At 45.3% G+C, this 26,226-nt stretch overlaps 1 protein-coding gene across 1 annotated transcript in view; it reads right to left on the bottom strand.

The window, feature by feature from the left end:
- Nucleotides 1-12,501: 12,501 nt before the first annotated feature.
- The window catches only part of LOC125757412 (probable glutamate receptor), an 80,013-nt gene continuing 66,288 nt past the window's right edge, over nt 12,502-26,226 (bottom strand). The window contains exon 7 of the mRNA XM_049412995.1: nt 12,502-12,636. Coding sequence (XP_049268952.1) covers nt 12,502-12,636 — 135 coding nt within the window. The remainder of the gene's footprint in view (nt 12,637-26,226) is intronic.

The following is a 26,226-nucleotide window of genomic DNA, read 5'->3' as shown; positions in this document are numbered from 1 at the left end:
AGGTTAAGAAAAGCTGCATGGAAAAATTGCTTTTCAACCAGTGTCCTCGCAACTGGAGTGATTATAAGTATGCCGCCGCTATTTTTAAGAGAACCGTTGCCATTGCGAAGGACAAATTTGACAGTGAACGATCTGAGTTTCTTTCAAAGACGGCAAACAGAAAAACTCTATTTCGTTTTCTGAGAACCAGGAAAATTCTTCCGGTACCGAAACACGTGGAATCTGTGGTGTCAACACCAGGTGAACTGAAGTCTTTTCTCGAAGACATAGCTAAGGGCCTAGAGAGTCGCTTTACGACTTTTTTCTTATATCAACCCCAGACCCCTCATAGGGGTGAGGATTTTGAGGAGGTCGCAGCTGCCGAGCTAGTAAATGTGGTAAGAACGCTACCTAATTCCGCTCCAGGTCCTCATGGTATGACGACGTCGGTAATAAAAACGGTACATAAAATATACCCCCTTGGCCTACTCGAAATTGTTAATCACTCAATTAGAAATTCTTGGATCCCACCCGATTGGAGAGTTGCAAAAGTTATTCCATTATTAAAAAATCAAGGCGCTGGGTTTACCTTAGATAATATCAGGCCTATAACACTCACATCGAATTTAGTAAAACTCGTCGAGAGAATTTCACATAGCCGGGTAGATCGCTGGATGTCAGAAAAAATGACACTGAGCCCATGTCAAATTGGTTTCTGGCGTGGTTGCTCCATTTGGTGTGCGCATGTTGATCTCGAAAGTAGAATACAGCTTGCTCGAGATCAGAAACAATATTCCGCTTTAGTAACCTTAGATATCACTAAAGCCTATGACAGTGTGGAGCATGTGAAACTGATAGATTCGCTTCAGAAATTAGGACTTCTAGAATACTTTGTGGCATGGGTCTATGCTTTCTTAAGTGATAGATAATTTTATTGCTCGCAATCTGGTGTAAATTCTTCAAAATATAAGCAAACGAGAGGCCTCCCGCAAGGGTCAGTGTTATCACCCTTATTATTTAATGTTCTGCTATGTACTATCCCCATACAGCAGGACGTGCAGGTGTATGTGTATGCCGATGACATCGCAATTTTCGCTACGTCAGCAGACATCTTTACCAAATTCTGCAGACATATATGACTAGCCTGGAAACGTGGCTGGAGGGTATTAAATTATTGCTAAATATTAATAAAAGCGCAATGGTAGTTTTCGCACAAAATGTCCCAGTGCAAATTTCATTACTCTACCGACAAGACGTCATACCTCAGGTCGAGTCAGTTAGGTATTCAGGGGTAACCTATACCGAAAAACTTAACTGGAGTCCCCATATAGAAAACATGGCTACAAAGGGAGCGCGCGCCGTAGGGATGCTGCGTAGGCTCAGCAATAAACGTGCCGGTTTGCGCAGAGACGTGCTCGTCATGATTTATTGCATGTACATTCGACCGATACTAGAATTCGGCTGCGTTTTGTTCTCTGGCGCTCCGGCTTACAAAGTTCGACCACTGGTTTTGTTAGAACGTGAATCGTTACGATTATGTCTGGGGCTACCTAAATTTGTTGCAAACAATATTCTATATGAAGAATCACGCCTGCCGTCTCTTGTCAAAAGATTTCATATTTTAACAGTACGTACATTCCTAAAAATCTATGCATATCCACAGAAGAGGTCACAGTATGTTTTCATTAACCAGCCGGCCTCATTTTTTAGCCACCAATGGTCTAGATTACGTTGAAGGTTGCCCCCAAGTCATTTTTACACAGAGACCTTTGGACCCATTAAAAGTTCACCTCTGGGAAGTACATTTACTCAGCACCGTAGAAACAATTAGGGTTGAATTTGAATATAGATCCCAAGAACGCGAAAAATTTACCATATCAATATCTAAATGGCATTTTGGAAGACTATTTGGCCGACTTAGAAACAAACACTGTGATAGCGACTGATGCTTCCGTTTGTGAAGAGAAGGCAGGTGTGGGAATTGTATCATTCTCTCTAGACTGGTCTTTCTCAATTCGGTTACCGGACTTCACCCCTATTGACCAGGTTGAATTGCTGGCAATAGTCCTAGCATTGAGTAACTTGCCCCAGTGTATATCTGCAGTGGTTGTTCTAACAGACTGCCTCTCTGTCTGTTCTGCCTTAAGTGCACCTAATTAATCGAGTACCTTACAGACATTCTATTCACTAATTCCCAGACATGTGCGGCTGGTTCGATTAGTGTGGGTACCAGGACATAGAGGTTTAGCACTCAGTGAATATGCAGATGCACTGGCAATAGTATCCCACGATGGCCCTATTTTGTCTGTATTGCCCACGTCGGCGTATATCACAGCAGCGCGATTTGAAAAGCGTACCACGGCCAATAACTTCGATAAATCTCCTTTGTTTTTATCAGATTTCCCACAGCTAAAGTTTCCTTGGAAGAGCAGGTGGTGTTCATCTAGGAAGGAAGAAATACTAATTACAAGGCTACGCTGTCGAGTCCCCCCACTGAACTTTTACCTTCACAGATCGGGTCTGGTTCAGTCACCTTTATGCCTTAACTGTAATGAGAGGGAATCTCTGGAGCACTTCTTTTTGACGTGCCGAATATTTAAAACACCAAGGAAAAGACTACTAGAAGAATCCCTACGGAAGTTGGGCTTGAATTTGTCACTTCGCGGTGATACTTTCATTTGGGGCAACCATATTTGGTTTTAGCCACAGGAGCGTTTTCGACGCTGTATCTAATTTTTTACGAGAATCTAAAAGAATTGAATGTTAAATGTAGCTGAATTCAGTTATCTTAGTTGCAACTGTATATTTATTTTGTTTTATTATTGTTGTTGTTGTTTCCCTATAGGTTTCTTTCGTTTTTTTTTTATCTTGCGAGTTTATATTACCAATCTGTAATGGCGAAACATTTCATTTTCAACTTTTCCCTTCAGTAAGTGCATTAGTTTCCTAAGCAAGGCACCGTCCTATTCATGGCCTATTCCCCGGAGTGGTTTGCGCCGAGGTACTGAGGAACCAGCCAATCAACCAAGTTTCAGGTACCGGTGTCCAACACGAGCGGGCCAGAATGGTCTCGATTTCATTGGTATCAAAACTGAGCAGGAAAACGTGGCCGATAATGTCACGCTGCTTTTTCTTTTTATAACTGAAGCGTCACTATCGATCCTTAGCTTCATCTAAAAGACTTAGAGGAGCAAATATGGGCAGGAAAGGGTTTAGTAATCATCGACCTGCCTCCCTCGCGGTGGCGATCAAAGTTCTCCCGATATGATGCAGCCGTATCGATCGCCGTTTGAGGTTTTCCTTTCCACGAGGAACATGCAGGAAAAAGCTTAACACCCTTGGCGATGCTTTATGAGCAGCCAACAGCGCAGCAAGTTGGCATCTTGCTGTAGCCGATGGCGTCTTGCAATATGTAAAAAGCCTGCGCTCCCCATGTAAACATCTCCCGCTAAAGGGGACCATGAGGCGATGCGAAGCCGGAGCACTTGCACGATCGCGTTCCGTTGGCGTTCGTTGGGCATGCTACCGACCTCGCGTCGTGGAACGCGAAGAGGCACGCTACGCGTGTCGTATCTTGCATCTAGCCTGGCCGTTAATTCTCACAGGGCGAGCGGGGAACGCGGTCGACAGGCGGGCGAGAGGGGGGCAGCGTAGAAGAGGAGAGAGAAGGGGAGGGGACGCGCATGCGCTCGAGCTCATCGCGGCGTTGCGCAGGAGAGAATTTCGGCATGTCTAGCCCGCGTTTCAGAGGAAGAGTGGAAAGGTGGAGGGGAGAGGAAAAGTGGAGAGGGAAAGTGGAGAGGGGAAGGGGAAAGGGTATGCGCATGCGCAGTAAGGGTGGTCACGCCGCACACCACCACCACCACCACCACCACCACCGGATTGAGCTCCGCCTTAAGATACTTCGCATCTAAAAGCGCGCGCGCACGTGCGCCGATGTTTCTTCGCTCACTAATGGCGTGGTTTTCCGGTGGTGAAAGCGAAAGCAGCGGGGAGAAATCGGGGATTACTGACCACGTGTCGAGCCTTGTCCAAGAGGGGAGCACAAAAGAGCGAAGTGAGGAGAGGGCGGGAAGGAGGCTGCCTTTCCTTTTTGTTCAATGGTTTGCGCTACCTTTGAAAAATACAGGGACGTTACGACTTTGCACTGCGGGGCGGCACCTTGAGGTTGTAGGGTGGTCTGACGTGATGTGCCCAGTAGGATGCGCGGCGTAGTAGACATCCAGATCTACCCACGTTGCTTTAAACCAAGAATGATGTTTGTAACCACCTTGTTTTTGCGGCTTTGCACATTATCCAAGCTTTTCACTTTTTCATGTGACGGCGTATACCTCGAAACAGCCAGAAAGCGCGCCGGGCATACGCTTCATTCTTGTTTGTTTTATTATTTTATTTATCAATACACTACGTCTTCTGCAGACCCATACAGGGAGCGGGCATACATCCCAGGCATGTAGTAAGATACGACATATGTCCAAAAAGGCAACCGGGACGACGCGAAGAAGACTGGGACACTTTGCAAGAGCAAATGCTTCCATAACATATCACCCACATTGTTACACTTCTACTCTATAAAAAGAGAACAAATGTACCATTTAGAGATCACATACTACACATGCGAAAAGAAATGTACAAGAAAAAACAATACGATTCACCACTGCAAGATACTTTCTGCGCCTTTACATCAGGAGAATTAACTATAGAGGCTCTATTAGCTGCTCCACAAATGAACAAAACTGATCCAGGTTGGGATTATTTACAGCTTCGCTTGGTAGCGCGTTCCAAGTGTTCACAGCGCGCGGGAAATAGGAATAGTTCAACGTATTGCAGTGCACACTGAATGGCCTGATACATTTATCGTGGCTTGTCTTACTAGAGCGACGGACGGGCGGATGAATGTAGTCGTCTTTACTGTCAAGATGTACTTTTGGGCTAGTATGTTCATAATCGCAGTAAAAAAGCGCCGGCGAAAACAACGAGGAGAAGGACACGTAATACAAGGCGCACTAACAACTGAAAGTTTGTTCAGTATCTGCCCAGAATACGTGTTACGTGTCCGTGTCCTTCTTGTGCTACGTGTCCTTCTCCTCGTCTGGTCTGTTGTTTTCGCCGGCGCTGTTTTACTGCGTCTTTACTGATTTTAATGTGGACGTAATAGAGGAGATAAACTTCACAGACGCAACATGACGCCGGCAAGTCAAGTACGCTTGTTCGCGCATTTCCGATGTGCTGTCGTGCCAAGAATGTATTGAATAAACAAGCCTCATAATCCTACTCTGTAATCTCTTAAGTTTGTCGCAAAGAGACTTTTGATGGGGATCCCTCGCTATACATCCGTATTCTAGTATAGGTTTGAGCAGGGTTTTATATGCACTTTAACGACTGGTGGGGCTTTGTTCAATTTTCTGCGCAGAAATCCTAGCTGCTTAAATGCCCTGGCGCATTTATTGGCAATGTGTTTACCCCATCTTAAGCCTTGTGAAAATGTGACACCCAAGTATTTTACGTTGTCAATTTGCGTAATATTCAAGCCTTTAAGAGCATACTGAAAAAATAAAGGTAGTTTTTTTCTTGGTTAGGCTGATGAACGCTGTTTTAGGCACGTTTATTTCCGTCCCCCACATATCACGCCACTGGACATTGTTTTGTAAAGAATAATGAAGTTTTAAATGGTCGTATCAAGTTTTAAATACTGCGTATTGTACAATAAATGACACAGTCATCTGCGAAAAGTCGCAAAGTTACACCTTCTTCTGCACAAGAGGAGATGTCGTTGACGTAGATAAGAAATAATGTTGGTCATAAAACAGACCCAACATTGTCATCGAGATGCGGCGAGCGCTTTGAGGCGGAGTGCAAATTCGGTTAATCAAGGGCGCTCCTCAACGTGTCACTCGTGCAAGTAGGTCTGCATGTCTGCTAGGCCGCGCAGGCTCTTGGGCACACTACGTCAGACACCGCAACCGCCGCAAGGTGTCGCCCCACGTAGAACGAAGCCCGCTGCTCGCGCGCTCTACACAGACGTGGACGGGGCTGCACTACGTCGTCACCGAATCTAATAACTGCGTATGGCGCATTGCACCGACCGTAGAGTTTCCTACAGTAATGCAGCGAAAGCCTGCGTTGCTCTGAAATACGGAAACGCTCCCTGTCGGCGCTCGTTAGTGCCATGCTCGTTATTTCACCTCTCCCGGATGGTGACACCGCTCCCGCCGACCAAGGTCGCTGTGAGAGAAGGTGTGAGAGATATAAGACGCGTTTGTGAAACGTCGTGCATGTACGTCGGTAGTGCAGAGGTTTGAGGCCTGGTATGGAAAACTTGTTATGTACAGCGCAATTATAAGAGAAATTGTGTACAATGGTACGGTAACAAATGTTAGGGAGGATTACCCGATTATTGGCCAATCCCCTAGGGTGGATGTGAGCCAAAATTTTAGGATCTACATCTACATCGCGCAGGCTTTTTTGCAAGCATTACAGCAAGCTAGTTTCATCAGGTGCTTTAAATCGTGACCACTTCACAAGATAATTTTTTTTTCGTTCATGCCGCAGATAGATGATGAACCTAATATAGATTGCAACTCTCTATCTCGGTCGGTGAGGTTGAGAGATCAATTGATGACCTAAATTGCGGGAAGTCACCTGGTCCGGACGGTGTAAGTGCAGCTTTCTACAAAAAGGTTAAGCGTGAATTATCTCCAATTGGCGAACCTTTTCAACGAAGCCTTTGAGGTGAACGCTCTGCTTCTGCCATGACAGATGATTCAAGGAAACTACGACGAAATTTCGTAGTCTACGTTGGTCAGACTGACCGGCCAGATACTACAAAATCTTAAAGAAAATAACGGCACGTAGGTTGTAGGGCGTAATAAACGAACTAGTCGGCGCACATCACACCTGTGGAGCAAAGGGGAGGAGCATGTTGACTAATATTCATGAAGTGAGGTGTGTATTAGAATGTAGTGATATCATGAGCTCTGCGGTCGCCATGATTTAGGTTGACATTGAGGAAGCCATCGATCGCGTACCGCATGATTAATTTGGCTCATATCTGCTTGAGAGCATGCTAACGTCGGTACAATCATAATAGAAGCCGTTAGGACATGGCATATATATGGGATGTACTGCTCTTCTGATATTATTAACAAAGAGTTAGGAAAGTCTATAGAGTTGCAGCGCTCCGTGCACCAAGGGTGCCCGCTCTCGAGATCTCCTTTGCTTTTCTGCATTTTCATTGAAAGCTTTTGCCTAAGTATACTACAAAGCAGCGCGTTCAGGGGCTTCAGGCTTCATGCATGTGAAGTACGCCTACTGGCGTATGCTGATGACATAGCGATCTTTTGTAGAAACCTAGAAAGTATTGCAGAAGCTGTTAACACATAGCAAAACGCTTTTGTGAAGTCAGTAGAAGCGCAGTAAATTGGGGAAATGTCTTGGTTTCTGGCATGGAGATTGGGAACTCGCGCCAAATCGCTTCCTGAACGTTCAATGGCTGACAACATCGCTAAAATTCTTGGGCATACCACTTGAAAACTATAGCGACAGTGATCCCTATTGGCGCACACAGACAGCTGAAATCCGTGAGAAGGCAGAAAAGTAGAAGGGCAAAAATTTATACATTTTTATCCATGCTACCATTTGCAGCCTATACTTTATTACTAAGTTGTGGATGTGTTGTATGTAATGCACTGCTCTTGAATTAATGTTCAGAAACTTCATCGCACTTTTGCTGCGTTTATTTGGGGTTCCATGTGGGAGAAAACAAGCCGGACGAACCTGCTCCTACGTTTGCGCGACTGTTATTTGGATTTGTTGCAATTGTTTCTGCGACAGCTTGTAAACCGTTTCTTGTACCTTCGTGATGTTCAGGACCCTTTCTTGCGCATGATTTGCCAAGCGCGCTTGGCAAATGCCTTGCCCGAGTTGGTCGTATTTCCTCGTCAATTTCAAGGTCGAATTCGTGGTTATTTTAAAGAGATCGTCGAGGCATTTCAGTTCCTGAAGACACAATTTTCTTATGAATATTTCAGCACAGTTTCCTGTAAAAAATTATATAAAATTTATGCATCGTTGTTCTTCCAATTCCACTCTATAGATGGGAACGGCAACGGGGAACTTCAACGAGGAAGCCGCCGTATGACCAAATGGGAAGATAGCCGTCAATGGGGTACTTAAAAAATATTGTCTTCCTTAAAAGAAAAATTGTAATGATAAAACTTGTCATATAAGAACTACTTATTTGCTTTCGATTGACGTATAAAGCTGATTTTTAGTTGGAGCACCACGTGGTGTAAATTGCATCTCAATGTGGACCAAAGTGATGATCTTCTCAAATTTGTTATTTTTGCTCGTGAAATTTAGAAAGAGCAGTGATCTGAAAATATTTTAACGCAAAATATACCTTCTGTAGGGTAAGTATTCATTACTCAGATACTTGCGTACATAGCGCAATATTATAAAGGAAAAAAATGCAAACATAGAACATCTTGGCGAAACTTCTGGAGGTGTATAAGGCAGAAAAATTGCAGTAGTATTATTGAGCTTCGAACATCTTACACAAACGCCTTTGCTTAATATCTAAACTAAATTTGGTATGGAAACAAGCAACGATACTCTCAGTATAATTTTTCTGACTAACCACATTCAGACAACATTCTGCGAAATTTGAAAGGCTCCTACGTAACCAAAAAATTTCTCTTCTCCGAAATATTCTAGCATTCGCTGTTTTCAATGCACTAAATGAGCACAATTTTTTTCGAGTTCATTTCAGATGGTCGCCGAAATGGCTGGGACGTTTGGCCTGGAATGACCCACATGAAACAATTGTAGAAAACGTGTATACTTTCTTATTACTGTTGAAAACTGAAGCACTGCAATAAAGAAAAAGAAAGGCGCGTGGCCTAGTGTTCAAAGCGCTCGCTATAGGTATATGTCTAAATGAAAGGCGGGAATCGGTGACGACTTGTCGTTTTGCGGGACAATTTCCATCGATTAATCATTCATTGATATTACCATCCCTAGAGTGTACATCCGTGAGTTCAGAGAGAAAAATGTGGAGAGTTCTGCTCCTGAAGCTGTCTTTCTTTCTCAAGATGCCGGAGAGCGTTCTTGGCTCCGTTCGTTCCTAGTTGAGCTCGCTGCTGTATGGGTCAATAGGACGAGTGCCAAAAAAAAAGTCCTATGAGGCAGCCGATACAGAGCTCGCATATAATTGTGAAGTGGCACTTTCTCGATTCCAATCGCACAGCCGTGTGCCTGGGACACACTTAAAGGGGCCCTGCAACACTTTTCCAAGTAACCGTCGAACAGATTCATTAAAGGAACTTATCGCCTCACGAATCGACCGCCTCAAAATTTTTTTTAGAATCCGTCAAGTACGAACAGATTTGTCGCACGCTGTAATTGCTTTGTCTCTTCTCTCGTCCCGACGAGCAAGCTGAAAGCTAAGCAGGGAGAGATGGCACGGGGAGAGAAGTAACGTCACGCGTGCGTCGTGACCTTGAGCGCTTTTTCTTTTCTTCGAACGCCCGGCTTACTTTCAATGCGATCGCTAAAGTCACTGGAACGGGAAAAGTACCGCGACCGTCGTGCGCGCCGCCATATTTGGTCCAGCGCGGCCGAAGCTGCGGCGGTGCGGTGTTGATTTCACGTGGAGTAACGCATGTTTTACGCATTGCGTGCGCTTTTTCAGCCCCGAATGAAGCATACCGTTGTTCTCTGACTGACTAGGAAAGAAATAGCGGCAATTTTCACTTGCCTACATGCGCACGCACGCGTACTAACGCGATAAAGAAATGCGAACTGCGCGGCATTTACGCGCTCGGCTGTCTGCATTTATTAAATGCAAAGCATTTCTTAGCGAATTTCTGTGACTTTCTATCTATCTATCTATCTATCTATCTATCTATCTATCTATCTATCTATCTATCTATCTATCTATCTATCTATCTATCTATCTATCTATCTATCTATCTATCTATCTATCTATCTATCTATCTATCTATCTATCTATCTATCTGCCCCCGACTTTGTGCTGTCCTGGCCGCTTCGTTAATGGGAAGTACACCAAATTTGGTATGGCGTAACATGACTGTATGAGGAATTTAAATTAAGGTGATAACATGAAAATAATGACATGAATGCCATGTACGGCATGATTTACATGCCACGCTCAGGGTGCGATCGCGGCCGCTTCGATAGCTTGATACACAACAAAATTGGTACGGCGCGACAAGAGTGTATGACGAACATAAGTGACTGGTTATAACGTGCAAATCATGACAGACATGCTATGTAAAATGTGATTTACATGACATGGTTTCGGGGCGCTCGTGGTGGTTTAATGAAATGCATACACACCAAAACTTTTATGACGAGCTATTTCTGTGTGACGAACGTTAGTGATAGGTGGTAACATGAAAATCACTACTTCCATGTCATGTACGGCATGACTTACTTGCCACGCTCATGCTGCGATGGCGGGTGGTTCGCTAGCTTGAAATGCACCCAAATTGGTATAGCGTGATGTGACTGTATGACGAGCACGAATGACAAGTGGTAACGTGAAAATCATGACGGTATTTATGTTGGTCATACAGTCACGTCACGCAATACGATTTTGGTGCATATCAAACAAGCGAACTGGCCGCGAGAGCATCATGAGCATGGCATGTAAATCATGCGTTACATGACATGCGTGCCATTATTTTCTTGTTACCACCTGTTATTTACGTTCGCATTACAGTCACGTCACGCAAACCGATTTTGGTGCATATCAAGCAAGCGAACCGGCCGCGAGAGCATCATGAGCATGGCATGTATATCATGCCTTACATGACATGCATACCATTATTTTCATGTTACCGCAGGGTATTTATGTTCGTCATACAGTCACGTCACGGAAGACCGATTTTGGTGCATATCAAGCAAGCGAACCGGCCGCGAGAGCATCAGTCATTATTTTCATGCTACCACCTGTTATTTGTGTTCGTCATACAGTCACGTCAGGCAGTACCAATGTGTAGCAGTCAGTTTTCACAGCGTGCTGATCATTATATGTGAAAACAAAGGCGTCAATTTTACGCCAAACATAATAAATTGTTATTGTGCATGAACCTCCTGCGACAACTACGCGAAACAAGCTGCACTAGTGCGGGGTAGGCGCAAACATTCCCCGAAACATTCGCGAATTCTCAATGAAGCGCTTACCTGACAATGCGAGTATCAGTCGTGGGAACAAATTTTTCCCGCGTAATTCTGTGCAGCCACACAGCCCGTCGTTTGGCATCCTTTTTCCCGCCGGGAATAGCAAAGAGGGCCTTACCCGTGCATTCTTCGATGCCTCGATAGTCTTTGGATGAAGTCTCAAAACGATACGGGATGTCGTAATGTTGCTGCACGCTTTCCTGAGCCTATAAAAACAATCGCCCTCCAAAGCGCCGTGCGTCTGCGGCCGGGAGACACTAGCGAGGCGAGCGAGCTGGACCATTTATGTGGCGAAGCCGCCGAAAAGGCGCGGCGGCGAAGAGAAAAGGAACGCGGTACTTTTCCCGTTACAGTGACTTTAGCGATCGCGAGCGCGTGGCAGCCTCTCGCGGCGGCCTCGGTAACTATGCACCTCACGATGCTCAAATAAATCGATGGTATGGTTGCCACCTGTCCGATTTTAGACCGGCCTGGCCGGTTTTTTAGATAGCGAGCCGGTTGCCGGTCCGCACCTAAGACCGGCCACCACTGGCCGGTTTTCTTTTTTTTTTGTCATAATATAGCAATTATTTATTTTCTGGTGCGTCTTATAAGCGTAAGTTCAGGAACTATTTGTGTTAAATCACCAAAACTTTTGCGCTATTAGACAACCACTTTTCAAGATCCATTCAAGATCCATTCAAGCATTGGAATTGCGTGTGTATATGTATATACGAATATCCGATATTTTTGTGGCATATGCACCATAGTTTTGTGGCATATGCATCATAGTAAAAAGCAGCGCGAGAACGCAAGAACGAGACAAATGAAACAGGACTAGCGCTAGATATTAATGTTCATTTGTGTCTATAATGTCACTGGTCTGGTGGATACAGACGCAAAAAAAAAGAGCTTTTTATGGACCAAGTATGTGTGGTTACTTTTCAGCGCGGCACATTCAGAGCAATAACTAAAACCCCACTTATTACAAGCGTCAAGCAGATCACGGGTATTTTTATGCCAGCAATTAGACTAGATGGTTAGCTCAGTGTTCTGTTTTTGTGCACATGTACATTAGGTTTATTTCGCTCAAGGAAAGCAATGTTACATTAAATGACACTGCATGCCAATGACTTTACATGGCGTCTATTGTTCGGCATTAATTTAATATGCTGTTATAGCGACGTCCTGGCGCGCTTGTGCGTCTGGTACATGCTGTGTTCTCGACCGTACATTTTGAAGTACTAGCGCCCGATCTAAGCACTAAGCAGTGTTTTGTTCAGTGCGTTTGGTAGAGCTATACCACTCCAGAAACTTATACAGCAGAATTGAACGCGATCACCTCTGATTGATGCCCCTCTGCATGCGCATGTCCATCTTCTTGCTGAGGTACATGACGAAGCGGAACTTGAGGATGGGCTCCTCGGCGATGTAGAACTCGCCGTCCGTGTAGTTGCGGCACGTGCTGGAGACCTGCGCGTGATCGACGTTGCTTGAGGGCGATCCATTCGTCGACACGCGGCGGCCACGTATACGGCTGCTCGAGTTTATAAAACTCTACAGTAACTTTGTTTGAGTACTTGTGCACAGTCGGCGTTTCCTGCAAACGCAGATGCCTTAATTGTGCGAGCAATAAAGCGCAGACGGGCAGTTTCGATACTGTCGCTGAAGTACAGATTGGAAGAAGCGCTCGTAGTACCCACAGTACAAGGAGCTCGCAACTCCTGATATGATCGATCATCGAGCGCACATTTAGTGACAATCACAAATAACAATAATTTCCGGAGTTTTACGTGCCACAACCACAATATGATCATGTGGCATGCCGTAGTGGAGGGCTCCGGAAATTTCGACCGCCTGGGGTGTTCGCTCACCTATAAGTAGTACACCGACCTCCAGGGCCTCTAAATAGACGGGCCTCTAGCATCTCGCGTCCCTTGAAATGCGACCGCCGCGGCCGGGATTGAACCCGCGTCTTTCGGGTCAGCAGCTGAGCACCGTAACTATTGCACTATCGCGGCGGCCAGTGACAACCAGAAGCAATTGGAAATAGACTGGTGTAGAGCACTGAAAAAAGAATGAATTTTCATAAATGGTGGCCACCAATTACGTTCGCACAGTTCTGTGCAGTGTCAGTGATGCGATATCACTGTCACTTGCAAACATCAGTCAATCCCGGCGCCATTCAGTAACTATGTCTTGCGGCGTGGAGGCACAGTGGGCAGTGAAGTTATTTACGCAGAATTCATACTCATTTCTGCGGATGTCGCCGAGTGTGCAGCACATGCAGATGATTCGTGAGTAATTTTTGTAGCAGCAGCTGATATGAGGAAGGAATGTCCGCAGGAAGAGGCGTTGCTAAAGTTTTATTGCGGTGTGTGGCCAATACTGACGGTTAACATGTTTTTCTAAAGTTCATGCTTCGCGAGACGACACGACACACTTGTACTTTCAAACAAACTAACGCGCTTCGTCCGGCACTTAAAACACTCCTCACCTGTAAATACGAAGTAGGCGTGTAGGAAATATAGAACGTGGCGCCGAAGACACACGATACGTGCTGTAGTGTCGAAGCCCGCAGCCTTTATTCTTCAGCTAGTCTAATGTTATCCTACACTCCCTACCACCGAGTTTGTAACGTTATAACCATGGGGAAAGCCGCAGCCGTCCACATTGACATTTCGGTGGTTCAGAAGACAAGGTGCCTAGGCTGAGGAACGTACCCTCGAAGACTCCAAGACAAACTTTGGTTCTTTCTTTCTTCAGTGCAGTGGCGTAGCCAGGGGTGACAAACCGCGGGCACGTGCCCCCTCCGAAATTTCTTACTTTCATGGGATACAGAGCACAGAACGACACCCGACCACACTTGCCTGCCCGGCCCCCACTTCAAATCAAGAACGTGCCCCCCCCCCCCTTTTCCCAAACAAATTTCTTCCAACGCCACTGCTTCAATGGAGCTTGTTATCTCTACTTTCAGCCGTGTAGCTTGTCACTGAACAGTGGAGCGCGTAGAACAGCGGCTCTACGAAAAGCACATTGTATGCTCATAGCCATGACAGCTGCGGTGAAGCCACAGTCCCTTGATCAGGAGCGTTCAGTTGCGCTCGTGGCGAATATTCCGTTTTCTCGCTTCTTTAGACAAAGGGAAAATATTTTCCCCATTTTATTACCCTACCTATACCTTGTGAGATTCAGCAGAACTGATTTGCTTGCTATTTCTTTGCAGCAATGTTTGTCGCTAGCATGGTGACGTTTTAGGTCACAAATACTTCCGCTGTATCTGCCAATGAAGCGGTATATCCTAAAGAAGGTCATAAACACTGTAGCGCCCTTCTTGCCACGGGGAATCTTATTTTCAAGAACCCAGCCTTGGAGAGCCCTCACAGCTTGGGGACGTACATACGTACTAACAGGCAAGATATGAGAAGTGAGATTACGTAGGGGTGTGCGAATAGTGAATTTTAGAACCGAATCGAATATCGATGACACCGAATCGAATGAGAATACGAATCGAATAATATTCGAATACTTTTGGAATAATAAGGCAACCATTTTCAAACCAGCTCTAGAATAGTAACCATATTGGAAACAACCCATGAATTCCCCAACATTTATTTGAAACAAATATTCCCTAGATTTAACAAAGAAACATTACGATTACTTATAACCGACAAAAAAAAACATATTTGTAAACTGAGGCAAGCTTGTATACAGCAGCAACTAGAGTCTTAGAAATATTTTGTAACTTCCGGTTGAAATACAGGAGTGACCATAGTATTCAAGGTGGCACTTTGTCAACAGCTTTTAAATAAAAGTGATGTATCTATAAATATTTTCACGACGCAGAAACAGCAGAAGTCGGATATAGGACAGCTCACATTAATTATTCAAGGCAATGGAAAAAGGATCGGGCATAAACCTCGTCTTCCTTGTTTGCTGCGCGAGCTCTTCTTTGATGTCGCTTCGCAGACTGGATGCGGCATTTGCCTCCCTCCAGGGAGGCAAATGCTCTACTATAAAAGACGGTGTAGTAGACGTGTGATAAGTTAATCTGCACAATAGGGCTTCATGCGTACCACATGCACGATTTTCGATTTGTGCTGGCGAGTTCGCGAGGGACTGTCAGGGATGACCTCATAGTTCACGTCACAACACTGTAGGGACCACGCGTCGTATGGCACTGTAGGGACCAAAATACCTCTTCAGTAATTTTTCAGAAAGTCCCCGACGGCGAATATGGCTCCAGACCAGTGTTGCGGAGTTGCCATTCCGGAGGCAAATGCCGCATCCAGTCTGCGAAGCGACATCAAAGAAGAGCTCGCGCAGCAAGCAAGGAAGACGAGGTTTATGCCCGATCCTTTTTCCATTGCCTTGAATATCCGGCTGTCCGGCTCCAGACCAGTGTTGCGGAGTTGCCATTCCGGAAATGGAATGACTCCGGAATCACTCCACATTTTCGCGACCCCGGAATGGAATGGAATGGGGACAACGCTTGTAGTAATGGAATAGTAATGGAATTGAGCGCCTTCTGCACGGAATGGAACGGGAATGCAATTACGTCTTTTTCCGAAACAGCGCTTAGACGTTTTCGTTTACACGCTGTTTTTCAAACTTCGGACATTACCAAGACAGAGTCTCAAATATAACAATAAAGCAGTATTTTTAAAATGGCTTGGCTGATTACAAGCACGGTACATTTATAAGCACCGCGCCTACTACAATTCTGTCCTTATATAGACTGTGTTGCTCCGAAGTTTGTCTCGATTCTTCGCATAACCGCGGTTTTATGCCGTTGGTATCCGTCGTGCGGAACTGCGGCGGTGTCATACCCCCCCGCCCCCCCCTTTACGCCTTGTGATTTTTTTTTTTGCCTCGGTGGTGTTGCAGTTCTTAATGCATCTTAATGCATGTTGTAACGCATCCATTTAGTTAAAAATTACTGAAGAGGTATTTTGGTCCCTACAGTGCCATACGACGCGTGGTCCCTACAGTGTTGTGACGTGAACTATGAGGTCATCCCTGACAGTCCCTCGCGAACTCGCCAGCACAAATCGGAAATCGTGCATGTGGTACGCATGAAGCCCTATTGTGCAGATTAACTTATCACACGTCTACTACACCGTCTTTTATAGTAGAGCATTTGCCTCCCTGGAGGGAGGCAAATGCCGCATCCAGTCTGCGAAGCGACATCAAAGAAGAGCTCGCGCAGCAAACAAGGAAGACGAGGTTTATGCCCGATCCTTTTTCCATTGCCTTGAATAATTAATGTGAGCTGTCCTATATCCGACTTCTGCTGTTTCTGCGTCGTGAAAATATTTATAGATACATCACTTTTATTTAAAAGCTGTTGACAAAGTGCCACCTTGAATACTATGGTCACTCCTGTATTTCAACCTGAAGTTACAAAATATTTCTAAGACTCTAGTTGCTGCTGTATACAAGCTTGCCTCAGTTTACAAATATGTTTTTTTTTGTCGGTTATAAGTAATCGTAATGTTTCTTTGTTAAATCTAGGGAATATTTGTTTCAAATAAATGTTGGGGAATTCATGGGTTGTTTCCAATATGGTTACTATTCTAGAGCTGGTTTGAAAATGGTTGCCTTATTATTCCAAAAGTATTCGAATATTATTCGATTCGTACGCCTGGTCGCCTCCTAAGAGTGAGCTTCTAGCCGTACTTCGTATAACATTCCAATTCGTTGCTATCGCGTTCATTGCTTCGACCTTTCGGTGATACTGACTTTTATCATTGCATTATTCATTGAAGTTTCCTAATAAGGGAAAGACGTTCCACATATGTAACGTAATACATTTCACTCACATCGCAAATATTTGTGAGTCATCTCCCAAAACCAAGTTGGGTGTAGAGGTATGTGTCGTGTACATAGTCCTTGGAAGTATTTTCGACTTTGTGTAATTACTTGGGCGTGTCTAATTAGAATCTTAGAACTGCGACTCGGTTGCAGTTTTTAATGCATCTGATCACATCAGCTTTATGGGGCGTTCATTCTTAACTCGATAAAACTATCAAGGTGCCTTTCCTACGTTGAGGAGTTACAGGAATGGAATTGAACTGCCCGGCCATTCCCGGAGTGGGAATGGGCTAAAAAGGAATGGAGTTGCAGCAAGTTCTAATTCCCCGGAATGGAATTGGAATGGAATGGAGGCGCCCATTCCGCAACAGTGCTCCAGACCCAGACTTTCTCGCCTGGCTGATAACTGGCGTATCGGTGTCGCAGGTTATAACGTTGTGCGCCGTAACTCTGCTACCGGACGAATAAACAATATTCATGCGTCAACATCACCATGAATGTAATGATGAATATAGTGCATTGACGACTGTCGCCGCTTCGGCTACACTGGAGTTTTAAGCAAAAACGCATTCATCCTGTAATCAGTACAGCGTCGATAGTCCCGTAAAATCTTGTGCTGCATGCATCTTGGTAATTAAATGATTAAAACAAGAAACGTCACCCCTGTACATTCCAACGTTTCGTTCCTTTGAGTTTTTTTCATCGGTGCCTATTATTCGAAAAATATTCGAGATATATTCGGTCGATTCGATTCGAGTACCGAATCGAATGGAACACTATTCGATTCGTTATTCGAAATTTTCGAATATTCGCACACCCCTACTATTACGTGATTAAGGTGACCGTGTTAGCACACTAGCTTTCTTGTGAGGATCGCGCTCATTGACCTTTATGTGAACAATGTACAGTGTATGCGAAAGCCGAAACATTCTAGGGAAATTACTACGGATTATTTTAGAATAACAGAGAGCGGAGCTAAATGGCAGGTATTCATGTTAAAGAGGCAGGGCGCGCAAACACGGACACAAGACAGAAGTAAAGCATAGAGGACGCGGAGGGGGTGAGGAGGTCGCGCGGCAGTGGCAAAGTACAAGGAGTCGCTGTACTTTCTGATCACCAAGGGATTGTAGCTAGGCCTATTTATTTTATGGACTGTTTTCTTACAGAGCGAGGTGTGAAGTTTCTGCTTCTAGCATCAGGAAGAGGAGACAGTCACCCGAGCGTGCATGCCGAGGTGCCGGATGTAGGCGGAGCTGCGTCCGATTGCTCGTTCATCCCATGTGTCTGTACGCAACACATGTCCTGTTCCCCCCACATGTCCTGAATCGTCGTACATCGCGTGCCGGATCATCCGACGCCGCACGTCGGAGCAGACGCAAATACGGTCCTTTTGTCTCTTCTTTAACAATGCTCCCCCAATCTGACGCGGTCCAAGTAGCCCAAATTAAGTGGCGTATCAAGTTGTTCGCGAGTGGGTAGGGGGCAATTCTTTCTCACTCGGTACGTATATATATACCGGGTGTTTCAAGAAATGCGTCTAAAATCCTCAAAAATCAGCAAAAATGCGATATTTGCTTGCTGCCTTCACAATTGCTTTTTCTGTAGCGGCAGGCATCTTAAGATGGTTGAATACATCATTTGGGACAGTAGTTAGGACAGTTAAATGAATTAACCATTTAATTGGTGGAGTTGGGCGGTTATGTCAAATGGGGTAATCAAAGTTCTTCATGCGAAAAAAACCACAGCAGCTCTGAGATATAGAAAAAGCGGCCTTTAGGAATTATTGTGGCGTAGTGAAATGCAACCAAATTCAACGGCGAAACCGAAACTGACGCACCGGTGAACGCAACAAGCAGACCACGAGAATATTGCCTTGGTGAAGGTAAAAAACCTCGAGGCACTGCGCCGACCAAAGTGAAAATTAAAACACACAGAAAAAGACGTTTCGGCTCCCACACGGGAGCCTTGTTCACAAGTGAAATGTTCACAAGTGAAATCACTTGTGAACAATGCTCCCGTGTGGGAGCCGAAACGTCTTTTTCTGTGTGTTTTAATTTTCACTTTGGTCGGCGCAGTGCTTCGAGGTTGTGAACAAGGCTCCCGTGTGAGAGCCGAAACGTCTTTTTCTGTGTGGTTTTAATTTTCACTTTGGTCGGCGCAGTGCCTCGAGGTTTTTTACCTCCACCATGTATCATCCCGACCAGACGGGCTTCCGTCAAAGAATATTGCCTTGTTTGCTCTTAGTCAAAATAGTGTTTCTAGCGCGTGATTCTTCTTCTTATTATTATTATTACTATTATTGTAAACTTGCCAATCACAGCTTTTCTTTCAAAAAGTAAGATTTTGTGGTATTACACGTGTAGTACATCCTTTATACCAGGGGCCACAAAATATTTTAGTTTTTTTTTGGGGGGGGGAGGGACCTCGTCGATCTGAGGTGGGGGCCGGGCAGGAAGATGTGGTCAGTTTGGGTTCCAAACAAACAAACAAAAAATTAGGGGGGAGGGGGGTGGCACGGGCCCAGTGTGCCACACCCTGGCTACGCCACTGCCTTATACTAATCTATCTATCTATCTATCTATCTATCTATCTATCTATCTATCTATCTATCTATCTATCTATCTATCTATCTATCTATCTATCTATCTATCTATCTATCTATCTATCTATCCGTCCGTCCCTCCATCCAGCCATCCGTTCCGTTCCGTTCCGTCCGTCCCTCCATCCAGCCAGCCATCCATCCATCCGTCCGTCTATCTATCTATCTATCTATCTATCTATCTATCTATCTATCTATCTATCTATCTATCTATCTATCTATCTATCTATCTATCTATCTATCTATCTATCCGTCCGTCCGTCCCTCCATCCAGCCATCCGTTCCGTTCCGTCTATCTATCTATCTATCTATCTATCTATCTATCTAGCTATCTATCTATCTATCTTATCTATCTATCTATCGATCTATCTATCTATCTATCTATCTATCTATCTATCTATCTATCTATTCTATCTATCTATCTTAGCTAGCCGCCTACGTCTGGGTGCTCTCATGATCACCTCCTTAACTTGGTGTAGACCAAAATTGGCATAAGAGGGTAAGAGGATTTGACGGATATGACTGTCGGGTCATGACATGAATAACGTGAAAATCCTGTCGCGTACGTCGTCAAACCCTTTCCTCGAGACATGTGGGGCACATACCCGTTTACCACGGGCCGTGATGTACGGGTATGTTCCACAGGTGATTAACAGTTTATATCTACCCAGGAACGGCGAGAACAGACATCGGTAATTTAAATGTGAGAGCGTTAAGAACAATCGGCAGCGTTGACCCGACGAATGTAAAGAATAAAAATTTGGATCCCAGCGGGAATCGAACACAAGCATTCTGCGTGGCAATCAGGTATTCTACCAGAGAGCCACGCCAGGTCTATAAACTGTTCTGGAAAAACTGCCTATGCAGGCGCAATGTCGGTGCAACGTCAATTGAGGTTGTGGTGCTGGCTATCTAATTTTACAAGAAAGCAATAAACATTACATGTGTACTCCTACGATACAGGCGTCATATCAGATTAACGTCTGTGGTTCCAGTGTTGGCTCCGCTATTATAGCAGTCTAATAAACATTACATCTGTATTCCTATGAGTCAGCAAGCTATATTGAAGCATTACTCGACCTCGGAGGAATACATTAACGAAAGTTACGTATGATATTCACACCATCGCATCGTAAAGTGCACTTAGTCCGCCAGAACGACGCAGTGTCCTCTTCATTTCTTACGAGTCTCGGCGAAGGCCTCATGCTGACCGAGTATGATGCCAGATTCATTGACAGCCGCTTTGTAGACTAGGATAGTAGGCCACATACGCCCAGGTAGTCAACGAATACGGCAAGCGCCATCCACTGATGTTGGTCCACGTAGCGCTATCCAGGCCTACCAGCCTCAACTGCCTAAACCTCACCAACGCGAAGGGTGACTTCAGGTTCCGACATGTCGCCGGCTCTATAAACAGACAATTTGTCGACGAAATGACCGAGGCATCCACGATTTCTAACAGCTGTACTATACCTCATATTTCACTACACATGGACTCCTCGTCACCGCGATCACGACCGGATCTGATAACAAGTCATGACTGGTAGCTGGTGCTCACTGATCACGGTGATGAGGACCTTGTTCAAGGACTGTCAAGAACCTGTTCCACACATGCAGACGGGTTCGTGAAACGTGCGTGCGTTCTCCATCATAACGGACAAGTATAAGCACTGCATATCACCTTACCGTTTCTGGTGTTGGTAATACTTACGTTGCCGTTGGCAGCGTTACCCAACTGTAAACAACTGGTTTATAACACATATGTGGCTCTTCAACATATATGCGTGCGTATAAAATTTATACAAATCTTTAGCGTCATTTCAAAACGTTTTGTTCAGTAAAAAATTACGCCACAGTCACCTTCCCGCCGCATGCTTCGCATAACATTGACTCCCATGGTACGTGGGATCTGCCGATTTTTAAAAAAATTTTGTATTTTTCGGTGGTTTTTATTTGGGAATGCGGGGCTTTATAGCAGGAGCGGGTTATACGCGAGAAAATACGGCATCGATGTAAGTACCGGCTCAATATCTTCATACGCAGCTGTTCGTACTCTTCGGGCGCCAGAAGCGTCAAAAGTCTGCGTTAGCCCTAATGTCGGCCGTGCTTCTTGGCATGCAAGCGTCGACGCAAGGCTTCTTTTCCCCAAGTTCGACTGTATTGATTATCGCCAACTTTGCGAAAAACAGTCTGTTATCCTGTTTTACGGCATCCATCGCATTAACAAAGGGAGCGGAGAAGCGATCGGCTACCCTGCACGACGGGCCGGCGACGCAACGATGAAGAATCGTGGGGGAAGGCACGTAGGGACGTACTACAGCTTCTGCTCGCTCCGCGCGGCGTCTTCCTAATCACACCGCTCGGTCTCCCAAATGTACGCTGGAAAGTCCCTTTACGTGAGAAAAAGCCAACTCTTTCGGGCGAATCCTGCTGCCCGATGTTCGATATATCAGGTGTTCCGGCTAATTTTGTTCGATATGTAGGCGTAGATAAAAGAAAAATAGTTCGATGTAAAGGATAATTCGATTTACCCGAGTTCGATATAGTCGGGTTCGACTGTACATGATTGGTCGAAATTTTCTGCGTCGCGCACACAACCTGCTCGCAACGCGATGAAAGAAATGACGCGAAGATAATTCATCGCGTAATGACCACTTATGCACGACTACGTAAAAAATAACAGAATACACTATTTTCAATGCGGCATACTTTTGGTCATTGGGTCTTCGCCATTCGTCAAAAATTTTCGGTGTGCTCTAATATCGCCTGCTTGTGACGCGACGTCACAAATCTGGGAAATCTCGCGGCGTTAAAATGACGTGTGCTCACTAAACAACGCATTACTATGCTGCACAATACCTAACCTTTTTTTGGAATAGCCGGACAGTGTCTAATTCTGAATGTATTTGAAGAAGCTGCACGCCGATCACATTGGCAGCGGCTATTTATAGCAGCTGGTGAGATGGATTCGTATGAATGTAATACATATGTTCATCAGGACGTCTTGAGGGGCTAGTTGGTTCATACTATGCAGGAAAATTTGCGCTAAACTAGAAAAGGACAACACAAAGAAGGAACACTTAAACAGATCGAGCGTACATCTTCTTTGTGTAGTCCTTTTCTAGTTTAGCGCAAATTTTCCTACATATGTTCAGTTGTAGTATAACGATACTGAGCTGTTTGTGCGCGTATACTACAACTCCGTGTACTCACCCTTACTAAGAGAGAGGGAGAAACAAACAACGCTGCGCGTGTGTGCTTTTTTGTCGTCCGAGTTGTATTTTGCGCTGTACAACTCGATTGAAAATCAATCAAGATCAACTAGTCCGGCTCTCAATTCAGCCTCCTCAGTCTAGAATCTACAGCTGCTCGTGCAAGTCTGTTCGTAGGAATTTTAACAATGCCTTGGTTGTTTGAATTCTCGAGGACCTTTCAGGATGACATTGGAGGATAGTTACTATAGCGACATCGATCTGTTGTCAAGGCGAGCGAGAGCAATTGCGAGTGATCGTCTCTGCACAGCGTAGCGAGGACAGCCGCAGATGATATGATGAACGGCCTCCTCGGTACCGCAGGCGTCGCATAATTGTGTCGTATGCCGCACAAGACCGCCGCTCTGCTCTGTGGCGTTGTGTGCGTGTGCTCCCCCTCTCTTTCTTTACGCTTCTTTCAATCTCCCCTCTCCCCTGTGCAGGGTAGCATACCGATTATGCTAAATTGGTTAACATCCCCGCCTTTCCTCTCTCTCCTGTTTATCTTCCTTAGTCTAGAAAACCGCGGACCTTGACCATCTCCCTGGTCTTGTTGACCAAGTTGAGGGCAAGCTTTAAAGCTGGGATTCCCAATGTGCTCGAGCCCCCTGCCTTATTGGTGGCCTTGCTGCAAGCCGCCACGATCGCTGCAAGCTACCACATGATAAGCAAGGCTAATTAGGAGTATCAGAGAATAAAGCGGAAACCTTTTTTAGCGCTTCCAGTTCGGCCAAACTGAAACACTCAACACTTCTGCACACTCAACGACTCACATCAGCTTGGATATAGACCAGCCATGATGCTTTTCCTTTTCGACGAAACAAAACGAATTTACTGACACAGGAGTAGCGTTTCATCGGTCCATAAAACGTTTACTGGTTCCCTTCCGAATTTGAGTCGTCCATGATGTAAATTTCATGCCAGGCAGAGCAAAATGAAATCATGACAGAGTGCTCTAACGTTATAGAGCCCCTGCTCAGCGGCAGCCTCCTCTCCAATGCTGGAGCGCAAGGCGCAACATCGTCGCTTAGGCGGCCTGTACCGAAAATAGTCTATACAGTGCGTGGTCGTGAGACACGGAGGACAGTCACAGCAGAAGCGTAGGACACATTTCATTACATAGTTACGTGACTGCTGTGTTGGAGGAACATTGCACAAGATTAGTTATTGGTTTCCAAGTGTGCAGCCGACAGTGACCACTGCCTCCGCCCCCCTAACTTTTCTCAGTGGTGGCGCTAGCACCCCCCTTGCCCCCCCCCCCCCCGGTAGATACGCCTATCCTCAAACTTGATTCCTTCAGAAACAAATCGCTCTCCAATATTCTGTCCCTGACTGTGCACTTCTAAGGGACAGCAGTTAGCGCTTCCTTAAGAGGTAACACTCCCACTTTCATGGCTGGGAGTGGTGCTTACAAAACAAACAAACAAAACAAAAAAAGATCTTCGAGGAATTCGAGTACCAGGTACTCTATACTATAGGACAGAATTAAGCTGTACCTCTGCTTTTAGACAAAATAAGAATGATTTACAACACAATTTGCTCTACTATGGGAAAGCAGTGAGCTGTCCCTACAGAATGATTGCGGAAAATACGAAACGAAACCATGCTAGAAGGCCCTGCATGTGCCTGAGTCGTGTCCAAGGAGCTAAAAAAGTGCGCGAGTAAAAATTTTCTCTCGCAAGTGAAGCCAGACCTCCGCTATCTTACTGCAGGTGCGATAAAATATTACCGCATCGCGAGCAAAAGCAGCGCTTTCCTCACACGCCCAACGAGTTTAACATAGGCAATTTTTCTCGCCAGATACTGCCGAACGTGCCTCTTTGCATGACTGGTTTTTTTTAGGGGCGAAGCTCCTTATGCCGTGGGTCTGTCCATCCTCCGTTTGTAGCGTTGTAGTAGCCACTTCTAGCTCGTGAGAAGCGCGCGTTCTGGTATGCAGTAGAAGAAGAAGACAACGTTGACGAGTGAGACTCATGCGTGTTCGCCTGTGTGGCATTCTTTCTTCTTTACTGCGCGCGTTCTGGTATGCAGTAGAAGAAGACGACGTTAACGACGTTGACGCGTGGCCGAGGCCATCCCGTTCAGGATACAACTAGCCCGTGATCAGAAATACTTTGCCGCTTTAGTTACTCTGGATATTGCAATAGCTTATGGCAGTGTAGAACATGTTAAACTAATAAATTCGCTTACATACGTAGGTCTGCCACATTACTTCGTTGCATGGGTACACTCCTTTTTGAAAGACAGAAAGTTTTATTGCTCTCAATCTGGTATATCTTCTTTAAATTATAAACAAACTAGAGGTCTTCCCCAAGGATCGGTATTGTCTCCATTACTATTTAATATTTTATTAAGTACCATTCCTATTCAACAGGGCGTACAGGTATATGTATACGCCGACGATATTGCATTTTTTGCTACAGCTGCAGATATACATACATTGTATCAAAACTTACAGATGTATATGAACACTCTTGTAACGTGGTTGGAAGGCATTAATTTGTCCTTGAACATTAGAAAAAGCGCAATTGTAATTTTCCCGCTCAGCGTTCCCGTTCAAATTTCGTTGCTTTGTCGCCAAGACGTTATCCCGCAGGTGGAATCGATTAAGTATTTAGGGGTTATTTATACCATAGTCCCTCAAAAAAAAAGTATTGAGGGACTATGTTTATACTGAAAAACTTAATTGGGGTCCGGATATCGAAAATATGGCAGCTAAAGGAGCACGTGGGGTAGGGATGCTTCGTAGGCTCAGCAATAAGCGGACAGGATTACGACGTGATGTGCTGCTTATGATTTATTGCATGTATATTCGCCCGATATTGGAGTTCGGCTGCGTCTTGTTTTCTGGGGCACCTGCCTACAAACTTCGGCCATTAGTTCTTCTAGAACGCGAATCACTACGTTTATGTCTTGGGCTTCCTAAATTTGTTGCGAATAATATCTTATACAAAGAAGCGCGCCTGGCTTCTCTTCTTACACGCTTTCACATCCTGACAGTACGTACCTTCCTAAAGATATATGCATCACCCCTGAGGAGGTCACAGTATGTTTTTGTAGCGTTAGCTACACTTGCCTAGCCAGAGCAGGTTTCGCGGGGGTCATCATGAGCCGTGCTGCGCATGCGCGAGCAACTCGCCGCTGCTGCTCTGCGCATTCGAGAGGGGTGACGTCGTAGCCATGGCGCGTGCAGCTATTAGATGCGAAGTATCTTAAGGTGGAGCTCAATCCGGTGGTGGTGTGCGGCGTGACCACCCTTACTGCGCATGCGCATACCCTCTCCAACCACCTCCTCTCCACTCCCCCTCACCATTCCCCCTGTCATCTACCCTCTCCCATTTCCCCTCTCCACTCACTTCTCACATTCCCTCTCCCACTCACCCTCTCCCTTTCCCTCTC

The sequence above is a fragment of the Rhipicephalus sanguineus genome, chromosome 2 (assembly GCF_013339695.2).
Source record: "Rhipicephalus sanguineus isolate Rsan-2018 chromosome 2, BIME_Rsan_1.4, whole genome shotgun sequence".
NCBI lineage: Eukaryota > Metazoa > Arthropoda > Arachnida > Ixodida > Ixodidae > Rhipicephalus > Rhipicephalus sanguineus.
The sequence above is the reverse complement of the archived record's forward strand: the minus strand, read 5'-3'. Positions and strand labels throughout refer to the sequence as shown.